This window comes from Mixophyes fleayi, chromosome 9 (assembly GCF_038048845.1).
Source record: "Mixophyes fleayi isolate aMixFle1 chromosome 9, aMixFle1.hap1, whole genome shotgun sequence".
Lineage (NCBI taxonomy): Eukaryota > Metazoa > Chordata > Amphibia > Anura > Limnodynastidae > Mixophyes > Mixophyes fleayi.
The window spans coordinates 83,051,308-83,076,762 of NC_134410.1; the positions used below are offsets into that span (position 1 = coordinate 83,051,308).

The 25,455-nt window shown below is 42.8% G+C and overlaps 1 protein-coding gene across 2 annotated transcripts in view; it reads left to right on the top strand.

The window, feature by feature from the left end:
* Positions 1-25,455, top strand: part of LOC142100788 (rho GTPase-activating protein 6-like) — a 238,407-nt gene that overhangs the window by 38,395 nt on the left and 174,557 nt on the right. For both annotated transcript variants that reach the window (XM_075184601.1, XM_075184602.1), the window contains exon 4: positions 3,960-4,186. In XM_075184601.1, the coding sequence (XP_075040702.1) occupies positions 3,960-4,186 (227 nt within the window). The remainder of the gene's footprint in view (positions 1-3,959; positions 4,187-25,455) is intronic.

The window sequence follows — 25,455 nt, forward strand, 5'->3', positions numbered from 1 at the left end:
ACCCGCCAGTGGAGAAAGGAAGATGCAACCGTTTCTCAAGGAGGGTATATCACAGTGAGGTGATCCCTGGAAATAAAATGGGTGTGAGCTCTGGGTAAAGAGATCAGATCACAGCCCAGTGTTGAAAAAGGTTCCAAAGGAAGGGATGAAACAGTCCAGTGTAACCAGGGGAAAGGTTTTCTGGGATGAAGGACTGTGGTAGTGTCTACAGGATGGAGATATGGAGGTGTTGCACAACCCCACTAGACTGCAGCACATTTTGGATTATTGGGATGAGGAGTACTCAAAAATTATTATGTGGAAAGGATCCAGTCTACAGGAGAAATTGGAGAACCTGTTGGATGTGTTCCTAATGTTGAAAGGGGAAGCAAGTGCCTGGAATTTTCAGGAAGAACCAGAATGGGCTGAATTTAAAGATGAAGTTATTTTAACTATGCAGATTCTGGCCAAGGGAACATCCAGTGACAACAATAGTCAGCAGTACCTGGGGGCTACTCAGTCTGTTCATCAGGGTGAGGTCCATTCCAGTGGATTATCACAGCTGCCCAAGCAAGAACTGCTTATGTTGTATCTCTGACTACTCAGAAAGGTTTAGGAGAAATGCTCCCATTTGGTGACTTGGATGGAAAAGAGCTACCATGTAAGTACCAGTACTATGTAGTAGCATCTTCTGATACTTTGCAAGCGTTATTGGCACCTGAGACTGTGTCTGAGTCAGAACAGATTTGCAGAAAAGGCCAGATAGTCATCGCTTTTGTGTCTGAAAATGCATTATCCAATGAAGTAATGCAGGATACTGCATGTGTGCTCTTCGCTGCAAATGTACAGCTTTACCCAATTGTGACAGAAGAGAAAAATAAATTTGCTGAACATATGATCTCAGCAGAAATCATGATCACAGACTGTATGACAGAATTAATGGGAGAGGATAAAGGAATTATCATGTCAGGGGCCAATACCATGGGGCCCTTGGAAAACTATCCCCACACCTTTCCCTATGCAGAATTGGCAGATGAGGAACTGGTGAGAGAGTACCAAAAAACCGCCTACCCAGTATATTACACTGTGGGAGGCTGACCTAGACTAGGTGGATGATAGGAAGCACCGCCTGCATCCCCTTCTCTCCTCCTTAGGGAAAGGTCACAGCGAAACTCTCATTGACCAGCCTGAGCTGTGTTACAGCTGACCATTTGCGGGCTTGGAGAATGAGGACATAGCAAGTGAATTCCAACTACCAGCTACCCAGCATGTTCAACCAGGGGAGGTCCCAAGTGAAGTTAGACTGGCAGGGAAAAGAACAGAGGAAGCCCAGCATGCTGTTACCATAAGGCTTGGGAGATATGGTAACCACAGGGCCCCTACCTGGTTGCAGGCATCTTCTGGAGTCTCCTCCTCTGTTCCCCGAACTGCTGCAGTCCTCAATGCCCAGTCGCAGATTTCTTCTTTTTTTTCCATCTTCTTCAGGATCATCCCATATCTTTTTTTTCTTCTTTAGCAGGGGCGCTCTCTTAGCACTGACAAGTGCTCCCTGTTTCGGCATCTTCCGCGGCGTCTTCTTGCTTCTCTCTCATCTGGATGTCCCACAATGTCCTCTTCTCTGCTGCTCTGCTGACGAATTGCCAAGATGGCGGTGCATGGAGGCTTAAATAGTCGCTGGTGTGCCGATGTCACGTGACACCAAAAAACCAAATGGCTTGGCAGCAAGCTCTGATTGGCTCACCATCCCTGACAGCAAGGAACTGGCAGGGAATAAAGAGTGAGCAATGCGCCGAAGGGATGCTCCAGACACCTAGGTGAGTCCCCCATATCTGTTTTCAATTGTAAAGCGCTATATAAATAAATGATGATGATAATAAACTCAGAACACAAGAGTTCATAGCTGTTTTCTTCTTCATATTGTATCTACTGTGTACATTTATAAGCTGTTACCAAGTTGTTACCAAGTTTGATGTGTGCCTGTAGACATAAATGGAATATACTGCCAGTGTTGGGCTCACCACTAGATTCAATTGATTGCTAGCTAAGAGTGAGGTCTTTATTTACTGCATGGATGTCTATCATATCATTTTATGCTAACATCTCATTGTCTTTGTTATTAGGAGCTGTGATATCTTCCTCTTCAAGATTTATGCTTATATATATATACATTGTCATTGTTGATTTTCCTATTAGCTTTCTGCGTGCAACCTTATGTTCTGAAACTTTATCCAAAGACTATTTCAATTATCTGAGAATTAGTCTTTCAGATTCATCATTATCTATTGAAGAGGTGAGATCTATCCATGACTATAATAACCCAACCTGATACACACATAATTAAGTGGCTACACAATGTTATTGAATATATTGGGATATTAACTATTTTACCACCATAAAAAAGGGTTTTGGATATTTTGGCATGGCACTCCAAACTACTGAAAAAATATCTCACCTAGAAAACCTTAAGTCCTAAGCATTTAGGATAATATATATGGGATGCTTTGGTCTTAAAATATAATTAATCAATAAATTATATATTTTCCCTATACTGTACATGGCTTTTTTTCTCCAATGAATTTTGAGCGGAAGAACGCCATGTGCAGTGTGGGACAGATAATATGTATTATTTTCAGCTGCCATACTGTTTGTTTTCTGTTGAGGTACTGTTAGGAACTCCCAAGCCAGTACAGTGAAACTCGGGGACTACTCTGAAGGCCCGGTGTTCGCTGGAGCCCTTAGTGGTGGGGACAGACTTGGCTGCGGGCCGACCGAGGGTCGAGTAACGTATACTGACTTAAAGGAGTACCCAGGATTGGAGTGATTGGCGGGCTGTAGTGAAGAGGTATCCTAGGTCAAAGGTCACAAGCACAGATGCAAAATCCAGGGACAAGCGAAGGGTCAGACACACAGGCAAAGAAGCAAAATCCGGAATCCACGCAAAAAGGTCAAGGTCAGAAGAGAAGGTTCTCAGGCGCAGGAACAAGCAGGGGTCAAAACACGGGTATTCAATCCAAGGTAGCAATAACCAAACAGATAGAACAAGCAGGCAGCAGGACTGAGGGCAGAACACTATAACCGGCAATGAGGCTCAGTCCTCATTGCCTTAAATAGTACAGATGGCCAATCAGCACACAGTCCAGAACATGTCCTCAGCTGTAGAATAATAGCAGAGCCTGCAGCCAATCGTATCTGCAAAGTACCAGCAGAGACTAAAGCTTTAATCAGCCTAGATTGGCTGATTCCAACAGGTGTGCAGGGCTGGCCTCAACGTGTGCGCACGCGCCTGGCTGTTTAACAGCTGGCCGAGCGCGGAGTTTAGAGATACTAAAGCATCCCGGTTGTTGCCCAGGCAACCGGGACACAGAAACCGGAAGTGACGCCCCGGTTGCCGTAGCAACGACCGGAACATCCCTAGCAGACCCCGGAGAGTCGCGGCGGTACCCACGGCCACTGCGAGCACTAACGGGTACATAAAAGTCTCATACGCTCTGAAGATTGAAATGTATATTTATAAATATATGGGTAATATATTTTGTATGATGCTCAATGATAATATAATTGGGCTTGGAAATGTTGGTGTATATTGCTGTATGTTTGATTAGCAAAGTATCTGTGAATTTTATGTCAATTCTGGCAATTGTGCTATCATCTATTCTCTCTTTTTGCCACTATCTCAGATTCTTGCACTTTCTCTTCACCACCAGTCATAACTAGTGTGCATAGATATATTAATGTTGAGGATTTAGAGTGGCGAGACTGACTCATGATCCATACTGGAACAGACTTATCTTTCAACTTTTCATAATTTTTTATGTTACATTTTTAATTTTTCTGAAGCTTAAATTGCAGGCTGCAAACCAGAAACAACAACCTAATGTACAAGGCAACTGTCTCCTTTTCAAATTTTGCATTTCATATACAAATAGCACATATATTGCTAGCTCAGAATGCACTTCATTTTTTTTTCCATTGTCTTACAGATTCCCCTCATGGAGTATTTGGAGGTGTTTTGTCAGATGTAATTGCTCAGGATCGCGCAATACGTCAGCGTGTTTTTCCTGTTCGGAACCGCAGGGCATTTGCTGAAGTTGAGAGCAGTGTCCTGAGTTTTCTGGTCGAAAAGCAACGTATGTCAACCCAAAGCACATTAACGGACCTACCGCTATCTTCCATATTCAAGGATGGCATGACCCAAACCAGGAGGAGGGTGAGAATGGAGCATTTCTTATTTAATATTTTCTAGTAAAGCTACCAACAAAGTACCTTTAAAATGTACTTTACATGCTAACCTTTGCTCTGTTTACAGTGAACACAATACTTGCTTGCTTGCTTTCTATTTTATTGTTTAGCATCTTCTTGATACTATGTTTAATGACACTTTTTGCAAAGATATTGCCTTGCAGTCAAATAATGTATCTGTCTGTAAGCCTTAATTTATTTTGTAGTTTCACATATTTTTAAAATTTGGATAAACACAATACAGGAGAAGAGTCTTGGAACACCAACAAGGACCATTCATACTACAGTTATTTCCATGTAACCCCCTGTCACTCTGTGTGGTCTGAGATATGAATGAGGGTGGTAATGCACCTCCTCTCCTGCACTGTTCTCTGTCCTAGATAACTTGTGGGTGTGGGAATTAATGACCAGAAAGTCCCTGCACATGTGGGTGTTTGGATAATGGGAGTGGACAGAGGTGTAGTAAACTCTTTATTTATACTCATTTGCTCCAGCATATTCTTAAACGGTTTAAATAATCGAATATATACAGCTCACTTTCTCCTCTTGCACAGACCTTAATGGTTCCAGTAAGAAATTCAGGTGCATTGGTAACAGTTATTTATATTACATATCAGTACTTGACACTGGCACTATCTCTGGTGCACTGTCAGCCAGAACTAACCCCTCCTCTGCAGGTGACTTCTCTGTCTCTAATCTTTATTTAGAGATGAGTAGTTAAATGAAAGTACTCCTTTTAGACACTATAAAGGTAAATTTGCACTTCTGTACTCTAATAAAAGGAATGGATTTTACAAACAACATTTAGCTGCTTAAACGTCCTTTAGGGCATCAGGGCTAGTCTGACATTGATATGCCCATTCTAACTTATAGTTGCCCACTCTCCCGAAATGTCTGGGAGACTCCCAGATTTTTGAGAGTTCTCCTGCAGGCAGTGCAACCTCCCGCATCCTGCCCACTTCATTAGTGAAGTGGGTAGGGGAGTGGCTAATTGTTGCATCTTGGCCCTGCCCCCTACTTTAATAGGCCAAAATTGGTATAGTTTGACAGAGGTGTGGGCCATGATGGTGTGATTCGCGTGGCCCCATCCCCTCCCGGAGGGGAGATCTCTAAAGTTGTCAAGTATGCTCTGCTTGTTACAAGGCACAGTTGTAATTCTTTCCTCATCAAACTCTGCCTCTTCCTAAGGTAAATATTTGCTAAAAAACAAGTTTGCTTATAAAGGCAAATTTGCCTTTACAAGCCATCGCTGCTTTAAATTTTCACTGCAAAGTTGACGATTTCCGGTGACTTGCAGAAATTGGAGGATCATACATTTAATCCCTGAGGTCATTACATTACTGCAACTTGCTATGGTACATAAGTACTCAACTTATTCAAAAAAGTTATATTGCAAAATTACATTACTAGTTTCTTGCTAGCACCGAGCTAAAATTCCCCACAAGTGTAAAGTGACACCATACAAAAATAATGTCTGGAAAGAAAAGACAGCAGAAGAGAGAGACTAAAGTGCCAAAACATAAAGGGCCTTATTCAATTCAGAATGTTTAGAAAAGAGCACAAATCACAAACGTAGTTTTGACCAAATTCAAGCAGATCTCAAGATGTAAACAATATACAAAAGTTATACGTACATAAGGCGCTTATTGATACATAGAGAAATGGATGAGGAGTCCTTCTTACATGTTCTTGTGGTATATACAGATAAACATGTGCAAACAATAGATAAATCAATATAGTGTAGTATCTTCAACTATTGTTATCCTGCACCACAAAAAAGGCCACCAATAGTCCCCAATAAGATGAATAAATAAGTTCCAGGCTTTGGGAGGTGAAGAAATGATGAACTCATCAACCATGTGTAGGACACTTTCTTTTCAATATTGTGCCTACAGGAAAATATCTTTATACTTGCGATGTATATATAAACTCGTCCCAAATCAAATTCTAGACATGCAGGATAAATACGATATTCGCTCACATCGGAGACTAGCCCTGCTGCTCCTGATTGGGATTTGGCCAGTCTAGTAAAAAGGCCACCAATATAACTTAAGACAGATGTCCAAACTGATGATGATGATGATGATGATGAGAGTGTCCTACGTGTGGTTCATCATTTCTTCAACTCCCAAAGCCTGGAACTTATTTATTCATCTTATTGGGGACTATTGGTTGCCTTTTTTTTTTGTGGTGGAGGATAACAATAGTTGAAGATACTACACTATATTGTTTTATCTATTGTTTCACATGTTTATCTGCATATACCACAAGAACATATAAGAAGGTCTCCTCATCCATTTCTCTATGTACCTATAAGCGCCTTATATACGTATAACTTTTGTATATTGTCTATATTTACTGGATTTAGTGGAATCCGCTATATATGTGCTGGGCAGTTTTTGGAGGAGTGCTATAAGTGTACCTAAATATTTTTATTGCATGTCAAATCTCAAGATGTACTTCAACTTGAATCTAGGTAGAAGTACGCTCTGTCTAAATGGTACTAGCCGTATGTTAACAGACAGATCAGATTGCAGTATATGTGCAATATAAGGTAGCATCAGAATGCATACAAAAAAAATTATATTATAAAATAAATCAACTAAATCAAACAAAAAATGCTTTAAAAAAAAAAAGATTTTTACTCACCGTAAAATCCATTTCTCTGACTTCATTGGGGGACACTGCGAGACATTGGGGTATAGTAGTGGGCTCAGGAGTCTTGTCACTTTAACTGCTAAGTCTTTGGACTCCTCTCCTACTTAACCCCTCCTCTCCAGAGAGATCCTCAGTTTTGAATAACCAAGAGTGAACGTAAAGGAGGTAATATAACCTGGACAGGTCTTAAATTATAAAGAACCATAACCAAAGTTTTCATACATAGAGCTACATACAGAGCAAGGGAGGGTGCGCAGTGTCCCCCAATGGAGTCAGAGAAATGGATTTTACGGTGAGTAAAAATCTTATTTTCTCTTCCCTGCCATTGGGGGACACTGCGAGACATTGGGGATATACCAAAGCTTCCTCAAGAGTGGGAATGCTCTGGACCAGCTGCACGCAAAACCTTGCGACCAAAGCCTGCATCAGCCGATGCAAAGCCTTGAAGTCTGTAAAATTTAGTGAAAATGTGGACGGAAGACCAAGTCGCCGCTCCACACAACTGCTCCGCCGACACCCCGTGCCTAGCCACCCAGGAGGCACCCACCGCCCTAGTAGAATGTGCCTTCAAGATTTTCCGGGACTGACAGAGAAGCTGCAATGTAAGCTTCTCGAATCGTGGATGTGATCCACAGGGCAATTGACTGCTTTGAAGCAGGCCACCCTCTTTTATTGGCGTCATATAAAACAAAAAACTCTTTGGTCTTTCTGACCTGAGACGTACGGTCTACATAACCTTGTAGAGCTCTTACTACATCCCAGAACTGCATAGACTCTTCTAAGGAGTCCTTCTTTGCTCGGAACGCAGGGACAACAATTTCCTTGATTTAGATGAAACCTGGAAACCACCCTAGGAACAAAAGATGGCCTGGTATGAAGGACCGCCCTATCGGCGTGAAACATAAGAAAGCTTAAAATTTGAAGAGTGGAATATCTCAGACTTACACCACATAATATATGGAAGACGAAGAAGGCTTTCTGGCCCTAATCATGGTAGTTATAACATCCTGAGAGAAACCCCTGGCTCTAAGTATTAGGGTTTCAACCGCCAGGCTGTCAAAGCCAGCTGATCTAAACCTTGGAAAGGAATGGACCCTGAACCATAAGATCTGCCTGCATTGGAAGCCGGAATGGAGGAGCCCCTGCTACCAATAGCAGATCTGAGAACCACGCTCTTGTACCATAGCATGGAACCTGATGGTTCAGTCTGGACTGAAACTGAAGCGGTTTTCCTCTTAGGAATTTCTGGGCTCCTATCAGAGTATTGTATACTGCTCTGAGTTCTAGAATATTTATAGGAAGAGAGGCTTCCTGAGGAGACCAGAGACCATGAAGCCTCAGGGTTCCTGTTACTCCTCCCCATCCCAACAGACCTGCGTCTGTAGAGACTAGAGTCCAAGACCAGGACTGTAAGGACTGGCCCTTCTCCAGATTGGCCTGGGACAACCACCAGACAAGGGACAGATTTGTGGGCGTGGACAGATGAATAATCTGCCTGTCTAAATTCTTCTGCAGAGCTAGGACTCCTCCTTCCCTTGGGAGAAAAGGCTCCAGTAAACCCTGACCCCCTTCTAGAGGAGGAACCTGACTAACAACCTGCGCTGCTAGAAGCCTCTGAATAGCTTCATGAAGAGCAACACGTCTGAGGGGACAAGAGGGGAGAGGGGTGATGAAAAATCTGTGACGGGGGAGAGAGCTAGGTCTATAATATAGCCCCTGGACATAATCCCTCGAATCCAGAGATCTGTTGTGGACTTCTACCATTGATCTCTGAACAGAAGACAGCGTGCTCCTACCTGACGCTCCCCCCGAGAAGATCTGTCACCCTGAGCTCTTCTCTGCTGGGTGAGAAGAACCTTTTCTCGCCCCACCTCTACTAGCAGATGGCCTTGACGCTGAGTACTGGCCTCTGTTAAGGGTACCTCCTCCACGGGTAAAACTCCGAAACTAACGAAACCTACCCTGCCCGGGCCTGTTGGAGACAGTAGGGAGAGAAGTGCCCTTTTCCCCCGTAGTCTCTTGAATGACCCTTTCGAGCTCCGCCCCGAATAGGGTTAAGCTGTAAAATGGTAAACACTCTAATGCTCTCTTAGAGTCTGTATCAACCGACCATGTACGCAACCATTGGTTACGACGAGCCGCTACAATAAGGCCTTAGCATTCACTGACACCGCATCCATGGCTGCATTTGCCACATACTCCAAGGTCTCTAGTACATGTTCTGCAAGATTTAAGAGTTCTGTACGAGGAGTATTAATTCTAAGACCCTTAATCAAAGCTTCCATCAACAATTGTACAGCCTTGTTAGCCCAGGCCACAGCCATATTTGGTCTAAACAAGCTTCCCACAGCAGTGTATGCTGAGTGAAGTGCTAAATCACACTTTCTATCCATGTAATCTTTAAGGGCTATCCGTTCCTGGACAAGAATAGCAGAGGATGAAGCTAGACGGGCTATCGGGGTGTCAACCTTAGGTAATGACTCCCATTTTACTGTGTCTTCAGGTGGCAGAGGATAAAGGGATTTAAATTTTCCGGCATCATAAATTGTCTACTTGGCTTAAGCCAAGCTTCTGAAATAATCTCCAACATCTCAGGAGAATGGGGAAATGTAGCTAACTGAGCCTTAGCTCTTTTAAATAGTGAGACACCCGTGGCCGCTGAGGTTTCAGGATCAGCAAACCCTAACTGATTCCTAGAATTAAACCATCCACACTAGTGGAAACTGAGTCAGAGTCATAACGGCTCTCTCCTTCCGGGTCTAAATCTACCTCACCTTCCTCTGCCGAGGATAACTCAGAGCACTGATCTAGGTCCAGACCTGTATCGGTAATAGCTCTTTTACCCCTCTGGGAAATAGGTTGTTAACTATCTTCCCTGTGGGTAGACCCCGCCTGAGATGTGGAAGCGTTTTCGTCAGACTGACTGCCTGCCAGTGTAAGTGGGGTAGTGTTTTCACGTACCTCTGTTACCCACAGCATAATGGTCGTCAGTTTTTCCACAGCCGAAGAGAAGGATTGCAGCCAAGGTGGTTCCACCACTGCAGAGAATACTTCCTGGACTGAGCTGTTTCGCCTCTGAGCCTCCGCAGTACAAGCTGCGCAAAGGGTGTTTCGGTCTGTGTGTCCAACAAAGTTTTATATTACATTTTGCACAGGTAAAATACATTGCAGAAGGCACAGAGTGACCCTTGCTTTTAGCTTTCCCCTTCTCAGCCATTGTACTGCTTCTTAAAATAATTATTAAAAAGAAATGCAGACAAAAGGGAGACTGTCAAACTCTGGAGTCTCTTCAAACTAGAAGCACAGCTCCTAATGCAAAAACCTGTAAAGTACTGTCTATGAAAATTTCCCAAGAAATGACTCACAAAACAAATATAAACCTCCACAAATGACTATAGAATACAAGCCTGTAATACAGCAGGTATCAAAACTCTGTCAGTAGAGGAGAGGCAAAGCAGAGGATCTGGCCAGCGCTGACAGGCTGCTCACTTCAGTGTCTCCACGAGTAGCTGGGTCCTGCGCGCGGGAAGAACAGCCTGGGAGGAGGGAAGTTATCATTACTACTCCTCCCCTTCCTGCTGCTTTGATCCGCCCTGCTTGTCTCCGCCTTCAGGCCCCATCAAGACCTTGCAGAATGGCCACCATGAAGTGCTGGACTCACGCTATATAATAAACAATGCCCAGGAGCACGTGTCATCTAAAGCGTACAACTCACCTCTAAATGAGTGTGAGCGCCGCTGTGTCCCCTTCCTATTAACTGCTCGTTGCCATAGGGGCGAGCGGGGACCTGCCGGCATCTGCAGCGGCGCGGGAGGAGAGGCTGATACAGCTTCACTCCCTTGTCCGCTAATAACAGAGAGACTGTGGCCGTTCTGCTTTTCTGAGGGATTCCTTATGCCCTCCTTCACACAGCCCCTCCCCTCTTACCTAATACTAAGGAGAATGCCGGCAGAAGGTGTAAGGTAAGTGAGCCCAGGGCTTCTCTTACCTGCGCTGGGACCCAGAGTGAGCAGAGCTGAGTCCTACTCACTCTCCTGGGTCTTAGGCTGGAGTCCCGCGCTGCACCTAAAGGGAGAAAAATAAAAACATGACATCCTAAAAGACTAACAGAGTATAGACAGGAGCCTATAACCTTAGCTCCAAGTCACTAAAAAAAACTGAGGATCTCTCTGGAGAGAAGGGGTTAAGTAGGGGAGGAGTCCAAAGACTTGGCAGTTAAAGTGACAAGACTCCTGAGCCCACTACTATACCCCAATGTCTCACAGTGTCCCCCAATGGCAGGGAAGAGAAATAAAGTGTTAATAGTTTATTTTTATCAATTAACAAAAGGCAGAATTAATAGAAGAGAAATCTAAATCCAATCAATATTTTGCGTGAACACCCTTTGCCTTCAAAACAGCATCAATTCTTCTACGTACACATGCACAAAGTCAGGGATTTTGTTGGATTATAGTCAGGTGTATGATTAATCAATCATCCCCAATTAGAAGATAAAAATAAGAAGACTTGTGTGATTACAATTATCAATGCAGAGTATTTCTTCTGATTTGGATGCTGGGATAGAGAATCTGCAGTTAATATATCACTGAGGTTATTGTTAGTAACATGCAAGCATCTTATTGATTCACTACTTATGCTTTTTTACTTGCCAAGTGTCTAACATAGCTGATTTAATGATCTGTTGTCCCATGAATTGTCTTTGGACTTGCTTGACACTGTTACTAACTAATACACATACTACCACCTGAAAACTTACATGCCTATTACCTGAAGACATTTGATCTTCTGTTAAGTGGTAACCCTAAAGCACTCCATCAGTGCAGTTGTTGGTCTCATCGTATTACTGTGCTTAAATTGGTGGATTTAGTCTTCATTACCATGGTGGGAACTGTATGACATCGGCTAGGTATGTGTCTTTTGAACAGGGAAAAGGGTAATTTTAGCAACATTAATTGCAGTTTTGAACTGTAGATATCTACATAAACAACAAAAGCTTGGTGCAATGTCTACATTGTACAATATATCAAGTAGACAGTTCTATATTTTGTTAAGCAATATACTGTGGAGCATAATTCCATTCCCGACAAATGGAAGTATTTATAAAAATCAGAAGAGGTTCTGTGGCTAGACTGACTCATTCTTATTTATTTTTTCTATTTGTTACATTAGTAGTTAGGAAGACTGGTAAATAACATTTCATATAGTGGTTATTCTTGGCTGTAGGCTGTAACAGTTTGAATTTAAAGTATCTTACAAAGGGAAAGAATCTCTATGCTCTAAAGAAGAACTTTGTGCTGCACTTTGAGAGCTACCATATCTCTTATTCATACTTGCCTAATTTTGGAGGCAGCTGTCCGGGAGGGGGTCCGTCGAGGGGTAGTGGCCACGCACAATGCACCGTTAGGCTCCGCCCCTGTCAAGCTTGGGCAATTTTAGCCAATGGCAGCAGGGGCGTGGCCACGATGCCGTGTTTAGCCCCCCCCTCCCCACCATCTTAAAGAAGGGTGACAGCTGGATCCGGGATTTTTGCCTGCTCTCTCGGGAGTCCAGGAGAACTCCCAAAAATTCGGGAGTCTCCCAGACATTCCGGGAGAGTAACCAACTATGCTCTTATTAGACCACTTATAGGCACTGTTTTATTGAACCTTTTCTGTAAACAGATTCCTGTTTTAGATGTTTGCTTGTTGTTTTTTTCATTAAAGTGTAGTAACTAATTTCCTTGCATCACACTAGATTCTTTCTTTTTTTACCTTGGCGGATTGTGTAAGAATACTGTTTTATTCAGGGATGAAAGTGGCTTTGGAGCATTTTCCCCAGCTATAGTTTAGGGAAAAAGGTATTTACAACAAGGCCAAAAGTATCCCCTGAAACCTTAACGTATGATGAGGTATCTCATGAGTTGCTTAAGGTACTGTTAAATATATTATTAGTTTCTATTACCTTTATTTTTGTATAATATTTCATTTAGTATTCACTACAGTGTTCAAGTAAGGTGTCCAATTCTTACATTACTACATACTTGCCAACTCTCCCAGAACGTCTGGGAGACTCCCGCATTTTGCGAGAGTCTCACGGACTCCCGGAAGAGTGTGGCAATCTCCCGCATCTGGCATAATTCTGCAAACTTCCTAGTGAAATGGGCTGAATTAGGTCCAAAACGCCGCAATTCACCTGGAATCACGGTGTTTGGCTCCGCCTCCCAATGTGAAATGTCGCGTTTGCGTCATTACATCATGGGGGCAGGCCAAAATGACTTTCGCTAACTAACGGGATTCATGCTGTAATAATATATAACACCAGATAATACACATTAAACTACTGCATAGTCTGGTGGAAATAGTCTGTATTTTTGATGTTCAAATAATTCTACATGAAAAACATACAGTATGAACATTGTTTATAAATTGGGTGTTGTTAAGAAAAGTGAAAATTTAGCCTGATTTATAGTAGGCCTCAATTTTGTGGTTCTACTTAAGTGTAGTTTCAGGCTGCAAAACTGAGGCCTAATGTGTGTGTTTTGAGTTGCATCAATCTTGATGTAGCTGTGATGATGATGGCTGCTGGTTTAGTAAATAGTAAACTTAAACAGGTAATTTTTTATTAGAAAACAGGAGTTCTTTGTGAACCTCGGGGGCTTGCCTCACAGTTCAGTTGTGCCAGTTTTAGCAGGTATGTTCTATCATAGTGATTATTATGATACTGTAACATCATAATATACTCTATACCATACTGTAACAGGGCAGTGCAACCTCCACAGCATGGTGTCCCCTTGGCATAAACAATAAACTGGTCAGGAATTCAGGCCTGCAAAAAATGTGCTGCCCTCCAGGGCATACCAGCCTTATGCTGAATAACATGAGTGCGGATTAATAGACCCATCATTGTGAATGAACTTTAATGAATGTCATAGATCACAAGGGGCTACATTTGAAATGCAAATCAGAGAGGTTTAATCAAAACTAGGACCCATCTGCACATAGCTTTAAAGTATTGCTTGGGAGATTCAAGTCTATGCCCTCTAATAGCTGTATCTAGAGTTATGGCCTTTTAGATGGAGTAAAACTTGCTATTCATCAGAACAGTGCATGCTACACTTACATGTGCAGGTCTTACTATAAACAATTTGCGCCTGCACACCCCCAAATTGCCACTTCAGGGGGCTGAAAGTTAAAGTTTTGCGTAATTTAAAATGATGCTTTGTTTTTGTTTATGCCAAACTCTAAATCAGGATCTTCTAGTAATCTTACACAAGTCAAATTGTTTATTTGATTGCATTAGTGTATACTGTTTTGGTGGGACCAAATGTACATTGCTTAAATTCACTTTGCATCATTGATAATTCCAGTGAATAATAAAGCAGGCAATTATGATGGACACCTAGTCCCATTGCCAACTTACACCTTTTTTGACCAAAAAGATCAAGAATGCATTAAACTGAATGCTCAGGATCCTCACAGGCACACGCTGGTTATAAAAGAACTGTCCAACTTGCCGATAAGTCAATGACATTTCTCTTCATCATCTTGTTTCCCTGGTGTAAATTTCCACAGTAGTCATGCATTATTGTAAATGAAAACTAAAAAAGATGGTCAATGTGTGCGTTTTAAATGAGATACAGGATATGGCTAACACTTTATGCTTGTGTGGTGAGAGAAGGGTGGCCAGCATGTAAATAAAGGTTAATCCCATTTAACATCCCCTCTCTACTAGCACAATATTAATTGTCAGTTATAGTGGCACCCTGAGAAGTTGTGCCAGATGCTTGCTAAGGAATTTGAGAGACTACCTCTGCTTGCAGTCAGACAGGTTGTGCTGGAAGTGTCGTTCAACTCTGGGACCATTTTTCCAAGAAAAGACACTGGTATACTCAGGGTAGGAACAAAGACTAAAATACATGTTGTTTTATTGTCTAATAAAATGGTGCCTTTTGTTCTTCACCAACACCAGCTAGACTTCTCGAAGCCACTCGGGGGAGGCTAAGCGGCTACACTTAGATCTGCAGGGAAACCTTAATTAAAACCTGCCATGCTGAAGCCATCATTGTGGCTACCTGACCAGGCTTAAAAGAGTGGGCTCAGCCAGTTTTCTTCTTTGAGACAGTACTGACAAGGGGTTGTGGCTCCTGTTGTGCTGATCCAGCACTGAGTCTCTGTATATCTTGTTAACTTATGCACCTGAAAAAACAGGAGTAAACCAGACTGTGTGTGAACAGTGTGGCTCATTGATCGGGATAGCGCTCCAAGGAAATGATCACCTCTCTTGTTGACTGTCATGAATCGGGCTCTTAGTCCTGTTTACGCCACTCGGCGGTATCATATCACTGTGCATCTCCCTCCTGTCAGAATGCAGCATTATAAATCCCGGGACAAATTATAACTTCTGTCTGCTATACTGGAGGCTGTCATCTTGGGTGAGGCATTTGCTAGACATCATGCTGAGTCTGAACACCTAATGTCATCCACCAATTAGCTTCCTCTGCAGACTCGAAGTGTCTCCTCCTGCACTCAGCTAATTGCCAGTGCAACACTTTCCTAGTTCCTGGTTCCAGCTTACCACAGTTGCTGTTTGTTTGCTGCTTCATTCTGCCTGCTGTATACAGATTTCAGCCATTAACCCTTCGTGTGAATTCATCTTCATCCTGTTTGCCATTATATGCACTTCACCATTTACCCTCTGAGTGAGTTTAGGTTCACTCTGCTAGCTGCAATACAAAATTCACCTTCATTCTATCTGCTACAGATTCCAGCTGTTACATTTGTTATGTGCATATTGTCGCTAACCAATAACGATTGTCGAACCTCGATTTGTGTTTCCAACGCACAAAGATTTATTCGCAAAAAGTAGTATAATATATTCAGGAGAAGTGATAATAAGTACAGCTGTTACTTATCGCAGGCGCTCTGGATCCAGTGTGCAGTCATTCAATCCTGAAGTCTGGGGACAAGATGTCTGATCACTAGATGAGAAGCTGCTGCTTATATGCACACAGGAATACAGTAAAACAATGAAGATGGTATAGCTTGCTTCTATTGGTTCAGGTTTCAGGAAGGTCTAAGGGGTTGTCAATCATTGGCTAGTTCATCCTAAAGAATCCAAAGGAGGGGGTCATCTCTCCAGGGGGTATACTCTGCTCTTCCCGCCAAGATTCCTTAGTCTTAAGTAGTTCATAATTCCCTATCATTCATAACTTGTGTATGCACTCTGCGATTCCTTTGCAGAGTGAACCAAACAGTAGCAAATGTTAAGAGGTTTATTATGATACCACACATGATAAGATTCCTTCAACCTGTTCCATATATTTCACTAATGTGCATATAACTTATAATATATAACATAAATACTACTATATTTCGACATAAATGACTATGTGTTGCAACTACCATTAATGTGTACTATTTTACAAGTATGCGTGTTTGTGCGAATGTATGTAAAAGGCTAAATATTGTTGCTGCAATGTGTTGCAGCTGCGTACGCCCTTTTACGTTGTGCCGTGCCCTTTTAAGCCTTAGCATACCGTACGCATCTTTTCAGACAGACAACCAAGTTTGCTCGATTTTAATTGAAATGACTTTATCCAATTTGCTGACTTCGACAGCTCCACCCTTTGATAGTGTAATAAACAAATCACCCAATCACCGTTTCAAGTTCAGGATTATACAATACTTCTTCACAGACCATGATCTCGGTATCTGGTACCACCCTTTCAGTCTCTTTCTCAGTGTTACTCCTAGGAGACCATTTTCCACACTTCAACACAGTAGGAACACATTTGACACATAAACCAATCGCTAAGATGACACCCAGTATAAGGAGAAGGAGCTTACTTACACTAGCAACCATTTCCTGTACCCACTCCCCCAGACCGGAGAACCATTTCACAGGGTTCAACCATGAGAACCAACCTGCCACCTTTTCCCCGACCTCATATAACGAAGAATTATGGTTCTTTCGAAATTCCCATTTTAGTTGCAAAATTTCATCCATCTTCCGGTCTATAACCTCTTTAGGGTCATCTGTATTATTGGTGATGTACGTGCAACATTTGACACCGAAATGGGTGGCCAGTGTTACACAGTACCCACCAGTAATAGAGGTGAGATAATTTAGTACCAGTCTATGTTGCACCAACTCCTTCTTGTACGCTTGTAGCTCCCTTCCAGTATACCTGAAAGTGTCATCATACATTTCGGTGGTATTGTCTATTAATTTAGCTAGGTCTTGGATATATTTAAAGTTTAATGTTCCCCGAGCGGTCCTGGTGAGATCTAGAGCAACCATAACTTGAAAACCAGAAGTTTAACTAATCAATTTTGTAGCTATGGGTTCCTCACCAGGAATCATATTTCTCTTGCCACGGTGTTCATACTGTGTGTGTATGTATGGTGGTGATGTAGTCTTGTGAATACCAACCATTTCTTCATGAGTAATAGTCATGATTTCAGGAACCAGTTTAGCTAAGAAGCACAAGCCCTTGGAACTCGGAGTCACCCAGGAATAAGCTTTCCTTGCACAAACAAAATACACATCAGGGAGAACATAAGGAACAGTATGCCCATTAATTATATCACAGTTTTGCTAAAACTACCGATACCAAGTGTCTTCATTTGCTCGAGACACGTGTCCGCATGGATGACATTCTTACAATTATCTATAGAGACTTTTCCAATGGATACCTTCTTATGTTTGGTTATACGCCCTAATTGGTGACTTCCATCAACATTCCTGCCTATAGGTGACCTTGTTAGTCTCCCTCTAAAATGAGTGTGGCGAGCCATTGTCTGATCTGATGGGTCAGCTTCCCAATTCTCCAGACGTTTTGCATGAGAGATATTTAGACAGAGCAAAGATCTGTCTACGGAGTATTGTCAAAGCGTCAGACTAGGGGACCTAGTGTTAATGTACCTCCCCGTCTATGGGCCTCCCACCCCTTAATTCGAGTACTTCGGATATGTTTAGAGGGAATGGCACTAGTCCTATATTACGCTGCCCCTGTGGCACATGAGAGCACACCCAGCACTCGGTTTGGTTTAGCACCTTACCCACCAGGGAGTGATAATCCTCCAAAGGATGCCCGCCCACCTTCAGATTACTGGTGGACTGACATCGCTGGATGCATCTCTTCAACGAGGGAGTCGCAGAACATGCAGATACAATAGCCCTTCACACCGCCTCGGAGTTCCTGAGCTAGCAGACCTTTTCATAACCCCCGGACCAAGCTTGATAATAGGCTGCTCTGAGTATTCTAATAACTTTTCCTCTGCCTCCATCTCATCCGCATCACTACCAGAACCCTCCTCCATCCTCCTTCACAAAAATAGAATGTCCTAGAAAGAGTAAAAACAAGGAAAATCCTGGAACAAAAGAAAAACAAAAACCGCCACTCCATCACTGGAAAGATAGTTCTGGGGAAACGTCTCTGGTTCAGGTGTCTCGACTGCAGGCTTTAGGTCTCCTGGAACAGATTCACAAGTCTATGTCGTCGGTCTCAGTAGTATCTTGCACTTTCTCCGGATTATGGACTCTCCTGCAGTGGGTGGAATGGACCCAAGTGTCTCTCTCTGCAACCTTCAGTGATGTAGTACTGGTCAGCAGCACTTGGTACGGGCCTTCCCAACGGTCTGTTAAACAACCTGAATGTAAGAAATTGCAGATCACAACATAGTCTCCAGGTTCAACATCATGAACAGTTCGTTTCTGGCATACCAGGTGACAGCATTTTTAGTTTTTGTTGTTGTTGCTTTAGCTGTCTGCTCATTCTTATAAGATATTGTACAGTCACTTCATTATTACACTTCAAGTCGTCTTGTGGACTCACGATCAAATGAGGTTGTCGTCCGAACAGTATCTCAAAGGGGGACAGATTAAGAGGAGGTCTAGGAGTGGTCCGAATGCTATGGAGGACCAATGGCAAAGCCTCAGGCCATGCCAACCCAGTTTCAGCCATTACCTTACCAAGCTTGTTCTTTATAGTACCATTTACTCTCTCCACCTTACCGCTGGCTTGTGGTCGGTAAGTGGTGTGAAGTCTGCTACCAATTCCCATGAGTTTACACATATTTTGGAAGATATCACCAGTAAAGTGGGTACCCCTATCACTTTCAATGATTCTAGGGATACCGAACCTACATACAAAATCTTGTACAATTTTCTTTGCAGTGAACACAGCAGTATTAGTGGCTGCCGGATATGCTTCTACCCAACCGGAAAACACATCAATACACACTAACACATACTTTAGATTCCTGCACGGTGGTAATTGGATATAGTCAATTTGTATTACCTGAAAAGGTCCGTCTGTAGGAGGGATGTGGGATGGCTCAATTGGAATAGTTTTCCCAACATTTTTCCTCAAACAAGTAAGACATGACATTGCTTTCTTACCAGCCTGAGAGGAAAATCTGGGAGCACACCAGTATGCTCTCACCAGTTTGCACATACCTTCTTTACCCAGGTGAGTCAGACCGTGTACTGCTTCAGCCAGGCTTGGATAGTATGTTCGGGGAGCTACAGGCTTACCTTGTCCATCCCTCCATAGTCCTGAGGACTCTTGACCACATCCCTTCGCCTTCCAAACCAACTTTTCCTGCAGGGAACACAAATCTTGCATTTCAATTAATTTCTGCATGTCTAATGTCTGAAAAACCATCATAGTCTCGGTCGATACAGTCATAGGTTGCCCTGCTGCCCATTTAGCAGCTTTGTCTGCCCTGTTGTTGCCCAATGACACTGGGTCTTCTTCAAAGGTATGGGCTTTGCACTTTATGACGGCTACTGTTCTGGGTAACTGTATCGCTGTCAGAAGTCCTTTTATGTGTTGTGAGTGTGCCACTGGCGTGCCTGCTGCTGTCGTAAAGTTTCTAAGACGCCAAAGGGCCCCAAAATTGTGCACTACCCCAAAGGCGTACCTAGAGTCAGTGTATATATATATATATATTGGCTGATTTACCCTCTGCCAACTCACACGCACTCCTTAGTGCTACTAGTTCCGCCACCTGGGCTGAGTGAGGTGGGCCAAGGGGTTCAGCTTCTACCACATCCTGATCATCTACAACAGCGTAACCAGTACATAGCTCTCCCGTCTGTCTGTCTATGACAACTCCCGTCTGTATAAAACGTAAAATCTACATTTTATAAGGGGGTGTCACGTATGTCGGGCCTTGCAGTAAAGGTCTGATTCAGGTGTTCCATACAGTCATGTGTGTTAGTATTCTTGCCTAACTCATCATCAACCAGGGTCTCCTCACCTCCCACCCTTTTGTGTCTCTAGAGATGCAAGGTATGTAGCTGGATTTAAGGTGCTACATCGTTTGATGGTGATGTTTGAGGGTGCCATCAGGGCTAGTTCCCACTTTGTGAATCTAGCTGAAGAAACATGTCTGGTTTGGGCTGACTTTAACAAAGCTGATACAGCATGGGGTGTATAGACAGTTGAATTATGTCCTAATACTACGTCCTCGCTCTTACTTACCAGAAGAGCAGTTGCTGCTACACTTCTGAGACATGTTGGGAGTGATCTTGCAACATTTTCCAATTGCGCACTGTAGTATGCTACCGGTCTGCTAGCGTCACCATGTTTCTGTGCGAGGACACCTGCTGCACAATCATCAGCTTCCGTACAGTATAGCTCAAAAGGCTTTTCATAATCAGGTATTCCCAATGCAGGTGCTCTTGTCAGACTATCTTTAAGGTTAAAGAACACTTGCTCTGACTCTTCTGTGTGTACAACACGTTCTAGTTTTGAGGAAGAGACTAGCTCCTGCAATGGTAATGCCAGAATAGAAAAACCTGGGATCCAGGACCTACAGTATCCACACATCCCCAAGAAAGTACGAATCTGCTTCTGGCTCTGCGGCAGAGTCATGTGTTGTATGGCCTCAATTCTGTCGGTTGTCAGGTGTCTTAGCCCCTTAGTGAGGCAGTGTCCTAAGTATTTGACCTTAGTCTGACATGGATGTAATTTATCCTTTGCCACCTTGTGCCCTTTTTGTGAGAGATGGAGCAACAACAATTTAGTATCATGTAAACATGACATAAAAGAATCAGAGCACAGCAACAAATCGTCCACATATTGAATTAGAACAGACCCATTGTGGGGTTGAAAAGATTGCAAACAGTCATGTAAGGCTTGGGAGAAAATACTGGGGCTGTCAATGAACCCCTGGGGCAGTCTGGTCCATGTGTATTGCACTCCCCGATAGGAGAATGGAAAAAGGTATTGGCAGTCAGGGTGAAGAGGGACTGAGAAGAAAGCAGAACATAGATCAATGACAGTAAAGTGACTAGCAGACGGTGGAATCTGCATGAGGATGACAGCTGAATTCGGCACTACGGGGAATTGGCTCTCAACCTTATTAATTCCCCTTAAGTCCTGGACTAATCTATAGCCCCTCCCCCCCACTCTTCTTCACAGGGAAAATGGGACTATTTGCTGTACTGGCTGTACGAATTAAAATCCCTTGTTGTTACAGCCTCTCAATAACAGGATATACCCCTAGTTCCACCTCCGGTTTTAATGGATACTGTGGGATTTTTGGAGCTATCCTACCACTTTTTAGATTGACCATGACAGGGGCTACATTTGCCATCAGACCAGTGTCCTGTCCATCTCTGGTCCATAGTGAACCTGGTATTTCCAGCAACATCCCCTTTACTTGAGATGGACTGTGTTCTATAACAGGAGAGTGTAACATTAACCTTTGAGGGGTGTCCAATATGTCCTGTACCTCATGAGCGACCTTCTCGGGTATATCTAGGAACACACCATCTGAAGTACAGTATATGACACATCCCATTTTACATAACAAGTCTCTCCCAGGCAAGTTAGTAGGAGCCGCTGCAGCCAAGAGAAACGAATGCTTAGTATGCAGAGGCCCGATAGTAACTTCTGTGGGTTTAGTTAGAGGATAATGTAACACTCTTCCCATTACCCCCATAGCTGGAATAGTTTTACTGGTCACCTGTAGATTAAAAGGAGAGGTTATCACAGATCTGGCCGCCCCTGTATCTACAAGAAAAGTTTGTTTCCTACCAGCTATGTCAACTATCATTGTTGGTTCTTCTCTCTGACTCTCAGTTAACCTCACTGGCTGTAGACTACAGGTATGACCTGACCCCTAGCGCTGACTATTGCTTTCCCGTGCGGCATTTGCTGCTGTAACGTGTGCGGGCAGGTGTGAGTCTTCTAGTCTATGTGAATCCCTCCTTGGAGGATATCTATGTGACCCTTCATTAGGATTATACCTTCCCTTTGTACAATCTTTTCTCATATGCCCTTCTTCTTTGCAATTATAACATCTGAACATTCTGCGTTTCCGGTTATGTGGGTTATATGCTGGTGGTCGTGTATGCATTCCCTCTAATGCTTGTATACTCACCGTCATAAACTTGTCACTCTTTTCTTCCCTTTTCCTAAAAAATTTTTTGTCATGTTCCACAGCAATTTTTCTAAGAGAATCTACCGTGTTGCCCCTCCAACCAGGGGTTGAGGTTTGTACTCTTGTTTTTATATTTTCCTTTAAACCATCCATCAGTACTGTTACCGCTACTTCCCTATGATGTTCTCCCTTATATCTGATACCCCAGTAAACTGTGTCATTGATGCAAGAGCTCTACCAAAATAGTCCGCTGCAGTTTCATTATCTTTTTTTGTTTTATGGTGAAAATCTTACTCCAATTTACCACTACTGGAAAATAGATGGCTAAATGTTTGACAATTTGTTCTATATTCTCTTGGTTAATCTCATCAGTCAAGGTGTCATCTTCGTCCAACAAACAATCTTTAATACATTTTTGTATGTCAGTATTGGGAGGAAGACACGCCCTCAACACTACACGCCAATCCTTGTTGGTTCGTGTGCATTTCCTAAGTCTTTAACAAATTTCTGACACTTATCCAACCCCTCTCTGGGGTCTGGGAATTCAGTCATAATAGAACGTAACTCTGATCTAGTCCAAGGACAATGCATTGAAACATTTCTTAAAGGAACTACACCATCCTTATCCGGTTTTCCATTGGGAACTGTTATTGTGCGGACTGGGTACGCACCCACCCATATTAATAATGTCCCAGAGGTTTTCACAAGTAATTATACTATGCACATATAATAACTATCAAAACGATTGTTTAACCACGTGGCAAATCTACCGGAAGTTCGCGTACGCACAGCAGGAAATACACATACGCAAAGCAATGTAATAGTTAAAACGCACAATGCCAAAAAAGAAACAGTTTTCTCTTTTGTCCCTAGGTTCTAGTTAGCGTGCCCTAGACAATGCAAAACGGACATTCGGTTTCACAACAGAGTAAAATTCAGGTTTTGAACACATTCCGTTCTTACCCGTTTATGACACGTCTCCACCCTTTGTTAAGGAACCGAAATCCGTTGGTCTTGCGTATCATCGGCAACGAAACCTCCAAAGCTCACGAGCCCCCAAATTGTTATGTGCGTATTGTCGCTAACCAATAACGATTGTCGAACCTCGATTTGTGTTTCCAACGCACAGAGATTTATTCGCAAAAAGTAGTATAATATATTCAAGCGAAGTGATAATAAGTACAGCCGTTACTTATCGCAGGCGCTCTGTATCCAGTGTGCAGTCATTCAATCCTGAAGTCTGGGGACAAGATGTCTGATCACTAGATGAGAAGCTGCTGCTTATATGCACACTGGAATACAGTAAAACAATGAAGATGGTATAGCTTGCTTCTATTGGTTCAGGTTTCAGGAAGGTCCAAGGGGTTGTCAATCATTGGCTAGTTCATCCTAAAGAATCCAAAGGAGGGGGTCATCTCTCCAGGGGGTATACTCTGCTCTTCCCGCCAAGATTCCTTAGTCTTAAGTAGTTCATAATTCCCTATCATTCATAACTTGTGTATGCACTCTGCGATTCCTTTGCAGAGTGAACCAAACAGTAGCAAATGTTAAGAGGTTTATTATGATACCACACATGATAAGATTCCTTCAACCTGTTCCATATATTTCACTAATGTGCATATAACTTATAATATATAACATAAATACTACTATATTTCGACATAAATGACTATGTGTTGCAACTACCATTAATGTGTACTATTTTACAAGTATGCGTGTTTGTGCGAATGTATGTAAAAGGCTAAATACTGTTGCTCCAACGTGTTGCAGCTGCGTACGTCCTTTTACGTTGTGCCGTGCCCTTTTAAGCCTTGGCGTACCGTACGCATCTTTTCAGACAAAGACAACCAAGTTTGCTCGATTTTAATTGAAATGACTTTATCCAATTTGCTGACTTCGACACCTTCTGTGTGGATCCTCCTCTCATCATTCAATTTCTGTCTCTCCTACTGGCTATCTGGGGTAGTAAGTTGTTGTTCTGAGTCATCCACTTTCTGGAGCCATCTCTGTGTCTCGGGGTACCGACGTCCAGTTCCAGGCCTACCTCAGGTTCTGAGTTCTGAATTGTCCAGGGCCAGTTCGAAGCTTATTCTGTTCATTAGGTTGCCACCCCTGTATATTCACTGCCTCAGTTCTGTGTCTTCCCAGTCCCAGTTGTGGTACTATATTCCTCTTTGTTTCTGAGTTCTTGGCGTTACTGAGTCTCTGGTCGTGGGTTCAGGTCCTCCCTGTTCCCACGTCCAGCTTCAGTCCATCAGGTCCAGATTCCAGTCAATTATTCTAGTATGGTGTCCAGTCCAGCATTCCTCCTCCTCCTCCTAACGTCTGGTATACAGGAAAAGAGTTACCCCTATGAGCAAGACATTCATCTGGTCTCCCAGTTTCCACTACATCCCTGTCACAGCTAGTCCCAAGGATCCCGAGATGTATCCCAGAAACCCTATTGTCGGGACACTGACAATATTCCCTTTATCGTAAAGTTCTTTTAGTATGCTTTGTGTGGTAAACCCCCTGGCTTTTGTTTGTTGCATCATCATTCTATCTGTGTTCCTATTTCCTTATATGAAATAAAGTACAATTTATTTACCTAGGTGAATCTGAATCCATTACAGTTGCTGTTTACCCTCAGTCAGCACGTAAGGCTGGCTTCAGCCTGAACAGCTAGTGGTGAGTGGATAAAAGAGCTAAATATAAGCCCTGGTATCCTCATAGCTTGTATTTATAAAAAAAAAAAATGTAATGGAAAACTTTAAATTGTTTGGATAAACATTTTATTATACCATGTTCAGTAAAGTACAGTGTTCAGTTTCAATGAACTGTTAAAATTGGTTGGTTAGTAATGTTGCCTTGCAGCGCAGGGACCATGGGCTCCAATCTGACCAGGGCACTATCTGTGTGGAGGTTTTATGTTCTACCTGTGTTTGCATATGTTTCCTCTGGATGCTAATAGTGTGAAGCACAAACACTATAGGCCAGTGGTTCCCAAACTTCTTCAATTCATAGCACCCTCAGAGTCTCTATAATTTTTTCAAGGCACCCCTCCAAAATAATTACCAAGCAGTTCCGTTTTATAAGTAGTTGGGTCAAAATAACGTAATAAGTATTTAGGTCAGGACTCACACCCACCAACACACACACACACACTATATTAACACTGATCCCCACTCTTAGACACACATGCTATGTTAGCACACTGGCGCACACA